The 13,061-nt window shown below is 55.1% G+C and overlaps 1 protein-coding gene across 1 annotated transcript in view; it reads left to right on the top strand.

Annotated features, from left to right (window-relative positions):
* The first annotated feature begins 249 nt into the window (after positions 1-249).
* Positions 250-13,061, top strand: part of NR5A2 (nuclear receptor subfamily 5 group A member 2) — a 95,375-nt gene continuing 82,563 nt past the window's right edge. The window contains exons 1-2 of the mRNA XM_030495715.1: positions 250-536; positions 10,549-10,686. Coding sequence (XP_030351575.1) covers positions 473-536; positions 10,549-10,686 — 202 coding nt within the window. The 5' untranslated portion in view covers positions 250-472. The remainder of the gene's footprint in view (positions 537-10,548; positions 10,687-13,061) is intronic.

Here is a 13,061-nt window from a genome sequence, read left to right as displayed (position 1 = left end):
CATCCACTCAGTATGATCTTATGACCCCACAACTTTACAACCTTCCACTCTCTGGGCTTCACAGCACCTCACCACTCTAGGTTAATCATTTCTCTGCCATTATCTGCCAAGAGTTCTTATCTCTTTTGCTGTCACTTTATAACAGGGTCCTCTTATCAAGCTGTACAAAATCACGTGACAGTGCCAAGCCTATCACAAGTTCCAATTCTTCTGATTAGAGACTATCATGAAATGGGATACACGGTTTACAGCAGGTCACTAATGCTGGAAAAAGTACAGAGTCCACTCAGAGACATGCTTGTTGCTTTCTGAATTCTTGGATATTTTTTTTTGTTGTTGCTCATCACGCCGACTTTCACTGAAGGTTATTATAGCCTGGGCCTCAAGGCCAGAAAAGTTTACAGGCTGCACCTCTTCTGTACTCAATGCTGTTCACCTCGCACCCAAGGGTACTGTATATTTACACCTAATAATGTCTTCTGGTTCCCACACAGCCGTCATACAGGAATCTATAAAACATGGACTTACGTCAGTTGGTAAGTAACAGTTTTCTAACTGTTTTGAAGACTCTGCATAAATATATTAGACTTGGGGCTGTCCAATCTGAAAAAATCATTACAATTGGGCAGGCCAACAAAACTGATTCATCTGCACATGTATTCAGGTGAAAAAGAACTGTATGATACAGCATAAAAATGTAAGAAAACAGCTGATGATTCCATGAATAACAATTTTCTCCAGAGATAATGCGATTATCAAATACGTACTCAGATAACTAATGGTATCTTTATCTATTACAATTGCTAACAACTGTGAAATCGTGTGTGTGTGAGTGTATAAACACTTGCAAAAATTAGATTTAAACTGCTTCTGGCCTGACTATTCTTGTTGAAGAAAACCTCGGGAATGTTTTGGGGTCTTTTCTCTGACACACATGTCAAATGCAGATTATTTTTTATAGCTAGAAATGTAGATATATCATCATTCAGTGGGGGCGGGCTCGATAATAAAAGTTGGTTAAGACTTCAGAGCAGTGAGGAAGTGAATACCTTCAGTAGCATATGGGAACAGCACCCGCTCCCCATTGGAAAGCCAGGAGGCATGGGTTGCTCTGGCTTGCAGGCACAAGGGGCATTGCCCAGCAGCTGCCCCAGGCTGTCAGGACTGCAGTGGCTGTGCCGAGCACAGCAGGTGCCTGTCTCAGCCACCTCCCTGCCCTTCTCCCCACACTTCCTATCTCGGGTCATTCTGCCTCTCACCAGACACAGGGAGTGAGACACCTTTCCTTTGGTGGGGCAATAGCATCCCCTGCCCCATTAGCCTGTGCCCGGGTTGGGGCTGGAGAAGGCTTGTTAAAGGAAACCTCTCCTTCACGGGGTGGAAGGCTCTTCACAAACCAGCCCAGCAGCGCTGCAGGTTCCACATCCTGGGGTTTTGCAAGGCTGTACCTCAGCACAGCAGTTTACAGTAAGAATGAAAGAAGGGAGCTTTGGCTCGTGTGAGGGAACCAGGGCTCAGTCTCCTCTTCTGGTCTCCAAGTGCGTCATCACATGGCAGGCGAGGTGCTCACCCTGGTGCCGGGTGTGATACAGGTACCTCGCCGTCAAGGGAGGCTTTGGGACTGTAGGGATGAAACGTTCAGCAACAGCTGCAGGGAATAGACTCAAACATAGCTGAAACCTGCTCTTGATCTCCTGGGTGGAGCTGCTGCTTCTCATGGGGAAGAGAAGGGTCCCCATGGGAAAAGCTCCCACCTTGGACCTGGCCATGTCCCGGGCAGCTGGCCTCTAGGGACTCCCTTCTCACCCTCTTCACCTGCCCTATACCTCCAGCACAAGAACTGTGCCCAACACCATAGTGAGGTTTCATGAATGCAAGTGAATGGCTGGAGAACTAATGCCTTATGGCAGACCCACAACCACCTGCCTCCTGGCCAGCCGTACCTGGTGGCAGCCCCTCTCTGGGACGGGCTCTTCTTAGAGGGAGCCATGGGTCCTTCTGGCAGTGTTCACAAGTTATCCACAAGAGCCGGAGGGCACAGGGAGCTTCCAGGCTGTTGGACATGGCTGTGACTAGAGTCAAGCCACACCTGGGTCAGGAGAGCTGATCCCAGCAAAGCCACTGAGAATTCAAAGCCACAGATCTTCTGGTGCTTATCTACAGGTGTGGAGTGCTCCTTCACACAGCTCTGCCCCCAGAAACATGGAAATAGGGGTGAGTCCAGCTTCCCAGCTGGGCCCCGCTCTCTTGGGCCTTGCTCTGACTTTTGCTCTCTCTGGCTAACAGGGAGGGAGAGGTATCGAAGGAACCTCTGGTCTTCTCTTCTCAGTGTGGGTTAGTAAAATAATACATCTCAAATATCTGAAGAGTGTTCGCTCAGATAAGGTTTCTCAGGGTGAAAGGCTACATCTCAAGGGGAAGGAAAAGGACACTATCAACCAAGTAAGTGTCATTTGCATGGTTTCCAGAAGACTAGCAAGTCTGGGTTCCCCAAAATCTGTGGATAAGAGAAACAGATTGGTGGAAGACATAGGTTAGCAGAGCGCTCTTGTAACTATACCTCCAAAATGCACTTATACGTGTGCTGTATCATGGATATACTAGGACAGATTTGCAAAGCATGGCACAGAAAAAGTAGGTCTAAATCCTGTGAAACTCTAAAATCCTGTGGGCTCTGGGTCAGGGGGAGGATTCTGCCCTTGTGTGACACTGCAGAGTCAGAGCCCATGGTGGCATCCCTGAAAAGTGCATCTAACTCAGCATTGTAAACTGATCACCATGTACCTGTAAGGGTTAAACGTAACTAGCACTACCCTGAGGGCCTCTGCTTGGAGGTGGGGGAACCAAATAGGAAGGAGCTGGATTCTGTTCTTATTTGCACTTGGAGAGCAATTCTTTGGAAGAAAAAGCTGTCCTCCCAGGGTATAAGTACAACGAGCAGTCCAGGCAAGTGTTCTTAAGAGTAAATCCCATCCCTGGATCTTCACTTTTGTCCAGTCCTTCCCAGCATCTCCTTTGCTTTTTCCTCTCTAACAGGAGGCCGAGAGGGTGTGCTTGTGAGCGCCTGCTGCCACAGCTTCCACAGCTCTCACCCCACCTCAGGCCAGGGGCACTTGCTGCTGGGAGAGGTGCCCTTGTCAGGGGGCACCTGCTTTGCAAAGGTGCACCCAGTGCACTCACTCATCTGGGGATAAGTCAGGTTTTGGTATAAATCAGTGGTGCGTCACAGCAAGAATGACCTAGCTTTCTCCCAGCAAAGAAGGCCTCATCCAGGTCCCATGAATGCAGACAGGACTCCATGATTTAAATAGCAGTGGGTCTGTCCCTTGGAGATGAAACACAACCAGCCTGGAGCTGGAGTGTGAGTGGGTACTCCCTGTTGTTGATACCTGCTTTTGGGTTTACTGTCAGACAGTCAAAGAGGCAGCTGGAAATCACAAAATCTTAATAGTACATCCTATTTCCAGATGAAGAACATGATATAGACTGATGAAAATTTTTATGGAAGTGCCAGGGGATTTTTTAATCCTACCAGATTCCAGGGCAATACAAAGCTACTTGACTAGTTTCATTTTTCCTCTAATCATCCCCTTAGTGTCATCAGGGACACTATGCAATTTTTATAAGCACCAGCTATGATTATTTAACAGAAATTACTGTTTCATTAACTTGAAAAAATGGTTATATAAGAGGAAAAATAATCTACTTGTAGTTTCTTACTGTGAAATTTTTCAGCTTGTATAATGCTTACTGCCATCTTAATTTTAATGTATGTCCTCAGGCAGTGGACAGTATTATAATCAGTGCTTTTCAGTTTGCCAAGGTTTGGTTTTCCATATTAATATTATTATTAATATTATCATTATTATTATGCATATATAATGATATTTTGTATTATTAACAAAGACAGCAAATGTTATCTTTTAAAGCTTGGATTAGGATTTTGGCCAGCAATGATGCAGGCAAAGCTTCCACAGGAGTGAGCACTTTGGGCTGATTTTTTTATAACAGTGAGCTTTTATTCTCTACTTTTATCAGTTTTCTTTCCATTAAATACTTTTCCCATCGTTATACTGCCAATGCGTTCTCTACAAAAGGGGTAGTATTTACATTCACACCCGATTTTTTCCAGTTAGTCTGATTTTAAATATCCAATGCATGAGGCAAAGTAACAATGGTGATGCCTCTAGTCCCCAGAGGGAAACCTCCAATGCTGACAAAACGCCTCTAACCACTTGTCCGTGTGGGTAATTTAAAGGTCAGCTCTGAAACTTGTCTTTAAATAGGGTGAAAGGGAAGAATTATCTGCAGCAAGAGCTGTGTTTGGCTGCATTGTGAGGAAAACCATTACAACTTGTCAAGCCAAATTATTATTAATGTCTAGAGTTTACTCACATATTACACGAGTACATTAAACACATTACCTAGATATGCAACCTTATCTATTAATATGTATTAACACATTCTTATAGACAATGGACATGCATATGTACACAACCCCTATCGAGATTTCTCAATATAAACTATGCCTAGTTTATCTTCTATGGGTTTGTTTTATGATTTTATGTTTATGTGTTGAGAAATCTTACATGAGATTTCTATATATATGAGCTTAAACTTTTCTGTGATAAAGATCAGCTATTAAACTATTTTTTAAATAAAGTTTTCCAAGCTAAAAACATAATTATTAGAGGGAAGAGCGGGGAACGAACCTAAAACATCTGGGGTTTTTTTTTTTTCTCCACCAACAGATCAAGGTCAGTTGCCTCAGCAAAAAGAAATTTCATTTTTAAGCCTGTCTGTACAGCATAGAAATCAATTATCTCTTACGATACAGACACCAGCGCTCAGCCCTGACAGGAGTCCCGCTTTAGATACAAATATATTTGGAGTTCTCTTCCCAGACCAAGCTCTAGGGTTTTTAACTATGTGTTCCACACTCGGCTCCAAAAAGGCAGCACAGGCAGAAACAAAAGAGCCTCATCAGAAGAGTAACAAACTGTCTGTGTTGGAGAGGGGCGGTGGGTTCGCGGCGCAGGAGGGGAGCCCTGGCACCGCCCGCGGCGTCCCTTCGGCCCGGCCCCGCGGCGGCTCCCGCTGGCAGGGCTGCCGGCCGCGCCGCGCCGCACCGCACCGCACCGCGGAGCACAGCGCGGGGCAGCTCCTCCGCTCCTGGGCGGGCGGACGCGGAGCCCCTGCTTTCGGGTTCACCGCCTCAACTGCCGGTAAGAGGGGGGAGCCGCCTCCCCCCGCGGCAGGCAGGAGCGATCGGAATGAGCACGTTTTCAGGTCGCACCGTTAGAGGCAACAGGTCCAAGCAGTGCAGGGCTAGGAGGCGTTTTCCCTGCGGAGCTCATGTAATTTAACGGATAAACACACACACACAAATCTAACAGAGTTCCTGCTTGCGAAACTGGATCTATAAGTGTCCTAGTGGATAAAGGATAAATGCTGCCGCGTGGAAAAGGCTGCGGCTCGCTGCTGATGCCATTGACCCGGGAGCTCCCCTCCCCGCGGGCTCCGGGCAGAGCTCACCGCCTCCCCCAGGGCGCACCTCCCCGCGGCCTCAGCCCTTCCACGCCTTCCAGGTTATTCAGCAACATTCCGCCGGAAAGCTGCCGCCCCGCAGCGAGCAGTGACAGCCGTCCCTGCGCTGCCGTGTGCCGCTCCGGGCCGGGCGGTGCGCACGGGGCGCCGGGCGGGCCGAGGTGAAGTGTTACCACCCCTCACCGGTGACTCCCTTCGCAGTAAATGAAAGGCAATCACGGCGGTGCTTTACCACCCACTTGGCCCGGCTCAGTCCTCGCTCCGGAGCCTCCTGTAGTTTCGCATCACGGCGCTGCCAGGTGTTTGTAAGGCAGCAGCGCACACCGGCGTGCGGCAGCAGCTCGGCCGGGCGTGGAAAACAGCTCCTCGGGCAGTAATTGCCTGTTTGGAAATGGTTCTCTGTGTCGGCCCACAGAGGATCGACATCTCCGTAAGGCAGCAGCGAATGATTCGCAGCAGAAAAAAGGCAATAAGCTTTGGAAAGCGATCCTCTGTGACGTGTGTTTTACTACAGAAAGTATTTCAGCCTAAAGCACCCATTCTGATTCGCTGACAGTGGATCAAAAAAAAAGAAAAAAAAATAGTATTTTTGCGTTCGGGATTGATTGGATTGTTTGGGGGTTTTTTAGTTCTCTAGAGGGGCCAGTTTGGTTTTTAAAGCCTGAGTTGGAGGCACTAACAGCCTCCACTCAGAGTAATCTTTAGGAGTTAAAGCAGTATTTCCTCGGCACACTGATGAGAGAAGTCCGTTTGCTACAGGATTTGGAAGGTTTCGAGGTACTCTCCTCTTCATACCGTAGGAGTGAGCTGTTTATAACAAGGTTCGGAGGGGGGAATACATGAGACGAAAGGGAAAAGACAGAGGAGAGGAGGAAAGAAGATAAAAGGGAACAGAAAGGGGGGGCAGGGCAGAGTAGAGTAAGCTTGTGTTGGACACACTTTTCCTAGTGTACACAGTCTCGTAAAGTTGGGTGTGAGGTGCGCGGGGTGAAGCGGCAAACTCTGGTTACGAACTTTCCCCGCTGCAGAGGGGTCCCGTCCCGGCCGCGCTGCCCCGCGGCAGTGCCCGGGGCCGTACCCGCCTGTGCCCGGGGCTGTGTTCGGGGCCGCGCCAGGGCAGGCTGCGTGCCGGGGACTCCCGCTCCGCGCTCGGCTGCAGACACCGGTTGCAGTGAGCGATTGATCAGAGCAGTTCTGGGCTGGCGGCAAACGGGATTGCTCGGCAGGAGAGGAAGAGGGGTCAGGATGCGGGATTCTCTCCTTCTTAAATACTTCCCTCCAAGTCTTTTTGATCGGCTCTGGATTTAGACTTCCCATCAGAAAAGTTTCAGCCCTCCATTTATTTCTTTCTTCAGTTTGCTTCTGCGAAGTCTGTCTTGAACATTCCCCCCAAAAAGTTCTCTTTCGCCAGTTTGCTGGGAAGATAAATCAAACCTTCCCCGGGCCACTTCCCGACACAAAGCTAGAAGGGAGCGCGCTATTTGTTGCTCATGGAGCAGACCCTCCAAGTCGGAAATGTGTCTGCTTAGGGAAAAAGGCTTTGAAACTTGCCCAGGTTCTGTGGCCTCTTTGAAACTGTAAGAAATTGGAGCTTGCCTTGAAATACCATCAGCCAGATCCCTCTACCTTGAAAACAAAGAGGTGGAAGAAGCTTCAGATTATTTAAAATTAGGCAGTGGGGTTTTTAATGTAAATGTACATACATTTAAACAGGGAAGTATAAAATATTCCAGGTCTTGCTCCTTGTACTAATCAAGGCTGCTGGAGGCTCCCTGAGCCATCATCTTTTATAATTATAATTACACGCGTCAATCAAGACCTTCAGGCAAAGTCAGAACAAGGCAGGCAAACTCAGGAGAGAAATCACATTGGAAAAAAAAAAGTTTGGAGAACTTAGTAAGGAATGGAGAAGAGATTAGAAGAAAGGGTAATTAAGGTTGCTCAAGGCAATCGTGAGAGCTAGAACTCCATGTTAAATTAAATGTAGCCACAAGGGACCAGGTATCATTTATAATATGTACTGCCCTAAACTATTACTTCGGAGAAATGTGGATGTGTAATAGCCACTCCAAAGTATATTCATCCATAGCGATAGCTCGCCGAGTGGCTTTGCGATGCACAGTTTGAACTCGCTCCAAACCCTTCCCCGGCGGAATGCCATTAAGCCCATGGGTAGGAGCGAAGAGCCCCGGGAGCGATGCGAGGGCCGTGCCCGAGGGGGAGTGCTGGCCGGGAGATCCACCCCGGCCCGGGCCCGCCGCCGGCGGGGAGACGCTGCCGTCGCGGCTGTGATGCCGCGGGGGCCGCTGCGCACCCGGCCCCGGCTGCGCTCGGACGGGTTTCGTCTGCCCTGTCCGACGCGGGCTTTCCTTCCCCGGCTTTCCCTTAAAACACGGGTGCCTTTCCCGGAGCAGCAGTAACGAGCGCGGCAGCACGGAGCGCCCCGGTGGGGCGTCGTCAAGCGGCGTGACCCACCGGGCGGCGAGCGGGAGGGAAGGGACCGGCTCCTGCCCCGAAGCAGCCCAGCGGGATGCAGGACCTAGGTTCGGCGGTGTCCTGCAGATGCGTATTAAACTTCGACGGTCTGCAGTAAATGCGCTCTGACAACGCTTCTCCTGCGGGGCAGGGCTGCGAGAAGGCGAAGCTCCTCTGCGAGCTGCCCCCGGCGTCCTCTGGCCACCCGTCGGGCCAGCGGTAGGCAGAAGCGGCCGGGGTCCAGGCCTCGTGGCCCCGACCGGCTCCTGATGGAGTCCGGGGGAGCGGAGCCGCCGCTATGCTACGAGCGCCGCCGGCGCTGAGCCGTCCGGGCTCAGCTCAGGGCAATGCTAACGGCGACGTCTGCGAGAGGAGTTGCGTGTAACTAGTGTATCTGGAACCAGCTTCCCAAGCGCCGAGACGGGGTCTCGGACCGAGCTGCTTCTGCCTAGAAACGAGGCCATTCCCTTGGGATGGTTATCGGCCACCCGCCTTGGCCATCGAGCTGGCCGCTCCCGCAGCTCGCCGTGGTGCCGTCCTAAAACTTATTCGCAACCGAGCTGCTAAACTGTGAAATCATAACTTGAGAAATAAGGTGTTGATACAGATTAAGAAGAGTTCACCTGCTCGCCCTCCCGCTAGAAGGGGAATGGGAAAAAGGTGAGAATGGACGGAGCCCGAGAGGTCTGAGCCTCTCTGCACGTTGGGTCCATACCCAAAATAGCAAACCCTGCACAGAGAAGAGACACTTCCTACTCCAGTGGTGGGTTGGCTCGAGATCTGTGCTGAATTAAGCAAAGCTCCCTTCTTCCATTTACTGGATGCGAAAAGTTTGAAGTCCCTAGGAAAGAGCACGGCCGAGCCGGCTCTCTGCACGTGGAGGGCTTGTCCCACCGCTGGTCACCTCACGATCGGCAGAGGTGTTTAATAAGTTACAACAAGTGTCCGTTTTCACAAACTCTCTCCCAGCCGATGAGAAACGCTATACCCTGCCCTGGAGACAGTTCCGCGCCTCACTTTCAATCGGAAGCAATTTTCACCGTCAAATATTTTCAGCTCTTAATATACACAACGGAGATTGAAGTGTCAGAGGAGTATGGGCAGTCCGGGGCGTGGAGCTCGGATGCTTTCAAAGGTGCAAATACCACTCATCCCACACTACCGAACCTGCGCGCCGCAGCGGGAACGCCGGGGAGCCCCCAGCCGCCCTCGGCGCAGGAAGGGCAGCGGGGCCGGACAGACGCCCGGCCCCGGCCTGGCTCGCCGAGCGGCTCGCCCCCCCCTCCGGCCCCAAGCTCCCCGTCACGCCGGGCCGCGGGGCCGCCCGGCTCTCCAGGCTGAGGCACCCGCTTGCTAGAAACGAGTTCTTTGGGACAACTTGGAAACGAGTGCTGCTTGCTGCACCGTGAGCCGGGAAAGAACGGCTCTTGCCCAAGCGCCGCTTCTGCCAGGGCATTGGCTTTTGTGCAAACGATGCAAGTGGCACCGACAGATTTCGCAAGTTTAGGGGAGGGAGACCAAAACCACCAGCATAGGTACAGGGAGCTCCAGCCCGCTTTTCTCAGGCTCCAGGGCTGCGCGACGGCAACGTGGCCGCAAGGGCTGGGGTTCTCCAAGCGCTGGGGTTTCCGCCGTCTACCTCCGCCCGCCCAGAGGGAAGGCGAGGGCCGGGGTCCCCACAGCCGCCGCTGCTCGGACGGGGAGAATTGCCCTGCCGGCCCCAAGGGAGCTGGAGCGCGGCTGCCCGCCGGCAGGGAGGAACACCGCGGGCTGGTGGCCCGTCGGGCTCCGCCGGGGCGGGGAGGGGTGGCTGCAGTCCAGGCCCCCACCCCGCAGCCCGGTGTAACAACCGGGCAGGGTTGCATGCGCTGGGCAAGTCTGCGTGTTCCTGTGCATGTGCGGGGCGTGTGTATGCGCGGGGGGTGTTGCTCATCCCGCCTCTGTCTTATTGGCTGCAAGGGCGGTGCCGGACGCCCCCTTTCGCCGGAGCCCCCCGCACCCTTGCAGCCCCCGGGCTCCCGGAGCGCCTCCCCGTGGGCCCGGGGCTAGAGGTCCCGACTCGGCATCTCCGCACTTGTGGCGGGGGGAAGAGGGGGAGGAGGAGGAGGGAGGAAGGGAGGAGGGGGCCGGGGGTGGGAACCCTGTCCAGCAGCACCAGCGGCGGCAGAGCGCTCCTGTGCACTGTGCCGCTCCGCATGGATCGGGGCGCCGGGCTGCCGCCGCGCTGAACCCCGGGCGGAGCTGCTGCGGGCTCCCGGGGTTCCTCCTTCCTCCCCGGCACCCCCCGGTCTTCCTCCTCCTCCTCTCTTCTCCGCCCCCGCCGCCTGCAGCCCGACTAACGCTTCGCGGCTCCCCCAGCCGCGGGCACCCGGCGGCGCTTCCCGGTGGCCGGGGCCGCTCGGTGCTCCCGCTGTAGCAGGGCAAGGGCTGGCGTGGAGCAGAGGGAGGGAAGAGGAGGAGGAGGAGGAAGAGGCAGCGGCCGCCGAGCGCCCCTGGCTCCAGCTAAATCTGTGCTGCCGTGTCCAGGTGCTGGTGTCGCGGACGGACACGGAGCCTCCAGCCCGGCCCGCAGCCGCCTTGTCATGCTGCCCAAAGTGGAGACGGAGGCCCTGGGACTCGCACGGTCGAATGGGGAACAGGGGCAGATGCCGGAAAACATGCAAGGTAAGGGGGGAAAGGCACGGCGCTCCCCCTCCGCGCACGCTCGGGCCCCCCTCAGCAAACCGCCCCTTCGTCCTGCCAAAAAAGTTTACGCCTGTTGCCTGCGAGTTCCCCCGCCGCCGCCTCCGCCCTCCCCCGAGTCCCGCCGAGCCCCTGCCTTCGTGCGCCAACTTCCAGCGTGGCTCGGCGGGGCACCGAGGACCGGGACACCAGCGCCGAAGTGACGGCAAGGCCTCGGCCAGGAGGTTCAGTCGCGGCCGGAGAGCCGTCAAGCACCTGGCCGGCGGGAACAGACGGGGTACAGACGCCCCGCCAGACACTGCCCTGGGACACCGGCCCCGCTGCAGATCCGGGGGGCTGGGTCTCGTCCCCGGTCTGGGCAAAACTGACTTGAAGTTTACGGCAGGGGAAGTTACGCGGGGAAGTCCTGCCGAGCACCCTCGTGTGCCACACACCTCCCGAAACGGTTCTCGAGGGCTCTGTCCCGCGTGTGCGGCGCCCGCAGGCACAGCACAGGTGGCAGCGGCAGCGGAGCCAAACTTGGCAGTAGAGAGCTTTGGGTTTGCGCCCCTGCGGGGTACCCGGGAAGGCAGCGGGATGCCCGAGCTGGGATGGGGCTGGAAATGCCTCTGCGGGGCGGGACGGGGCTGTTCCCGGTGCCCTGCTCCGGGCGGCAGCGCTGCGCGGAGCGGGGCGGTGCAAACCCCGTTCCAGGGCCGCCGGAGGTGCCGGCTCCCTGCCTCGGAGCCGACCGCCCGATACGCGGGCACTGCCTGCCCTGCCCCGCCCCGCGCCTCTCCCGGTGCAGAAACTCCCGTCCCCACTGCTCTTTCGAAATTGTCGCTTCTCCTTCCCGGGAGCCTGCTGGGAAGCAGGGGCGGGGTGGGCCGGGAGCTCCGGAGGTGCTGGGGGCGGCCCGCCCGCCCCTTTCGTCGCCCGTGGAGGAGGCTCCGTACCAGGGCATGGCGCTTGGAAAACCCCTGCTTTCCCACTTGGCTTTTCCTGCGAGGAGGGGAGAACTTTGTCCCAGGTCCGGGCCCTGGAGCCGCGGATGCGGGAGCAGAGGGGAGGGCTGGGCCCTCCTCCTCCGCCTGCGGCCGCCCCACGCCGCTGGCAGGCGGCGATCCCCGTCCGCGCCGCGGTCGCTCTGGAAACGTTTTCCCGGCTGCGTGCTGGCGGATTAATGTCCCCCGCGTTCCCCGGCAGCCGCCCCAGCGCCGGGCGCAGCCCCCTTACCGTACGGAGTGGCGCCCGGTCCGGGGGCTTTGGGCGGACTCTAACCGCCCCGGTGCTCCCGAACGGCGGCACGGTGGGGTTACCGGCAAAGAGAGGACATCCTAAGCGGTGCCGCTGAGATGCCCGGCGCCTCCGGCCTTGCCCAGGAGCCCTCCGTGCTTCTAGGCTTGCCGAGCAAATCGGAGATGTAGCAGCAGGGAAGGGGTAGAAAACCGGCTCCGCGGTGAGCGGCGGGGTTTCTTTTTGGGAGTAACCAGAGCGCCTGACTGGGTTCTTTGCGGGGGAAACCCGGCTCAAGTGACCGCGCTCTGTACCTTCATTCAGCTTATTTTACCTCCCCGTCTCCCCTGAAGGCCGGCTCCTCCCCACTTTTTCCCGGAGCGGCAGAAACTTCAGGCGGCCCCGGCGCGCAGGTTCTGCCCTCCCTCAGTATCGGGGGGGGGGGGCGCCGGCTGGGCAGCCCCGACCGCATCCCCGCGGCCGGTGGCCCTGGCCCGCCACCCCTCTGCTGACCCGCGGGGAGCCGAAAAGCATCTCCCCCGCCGCCGCAGGAGCGGTGGCTGCGAACGCCGGGGGCTCCGGGCACGGAGGCTCACCATCGGCCCGGCGGCGGGAGAGCAAGCTGGCTCCGGGGGGCGGCCGTCACCCCCAGGGAACGAGTTTGGGGGCGCGGAAGGCGTTGTTTTAACCGGGTTTTGCAAGTAAGTAACTTGCATTTAACGCGGCGCAAAAGTGCTGGGTCTGTAAGATACGAGTTTAGGCTAAGTAAATATTTGCAGGCTGATGTTGAAAGAAAACTTTAAAGGAAACAAACTGAGTTACTTTAAATACACAAGTGACAATATTTTCATTCTGCTTTTTTAAAGCTTCACCCTGATCATTTTCGGATTTAAATGAATTAATTTAGGTTGCGATTCCATAAAGTAAGGACTAGGTTAAGGGCACTCAGTAAATATAAATATTTAGAACATAAAACTGAAGAGCTGAGGGGTTTTGTTCCACTTGTTAAGTATGATGCGGATTTGCCCTTGATGAAAAGTTGCATGTCTCAATGCAAGCTATGGTTTTAAAAAATAAACCCCTTTTTCCCCCCAATCTGCAGTGCTTTCTCTCTACATGAGAACAGTTGCAGAAAATTTGAG

Source organism: Strigops habroptila, chromosome 8 (assembly GCF_004027225.2).
Source record: "Strigops habroptila isolate Jane chromosome 8, bStrHab1.2.pri, whole genome shotgun sequence".
NCBI classification, from domain to species: Eukaryota; Metazoa; Chordata; class Aves; order Psittaciformes; family Psittacidae; genus Strigops; species Strigops habroptila.
This window is presented reverse-complemented; position numbering and strand designations above follow the sequence as displayed.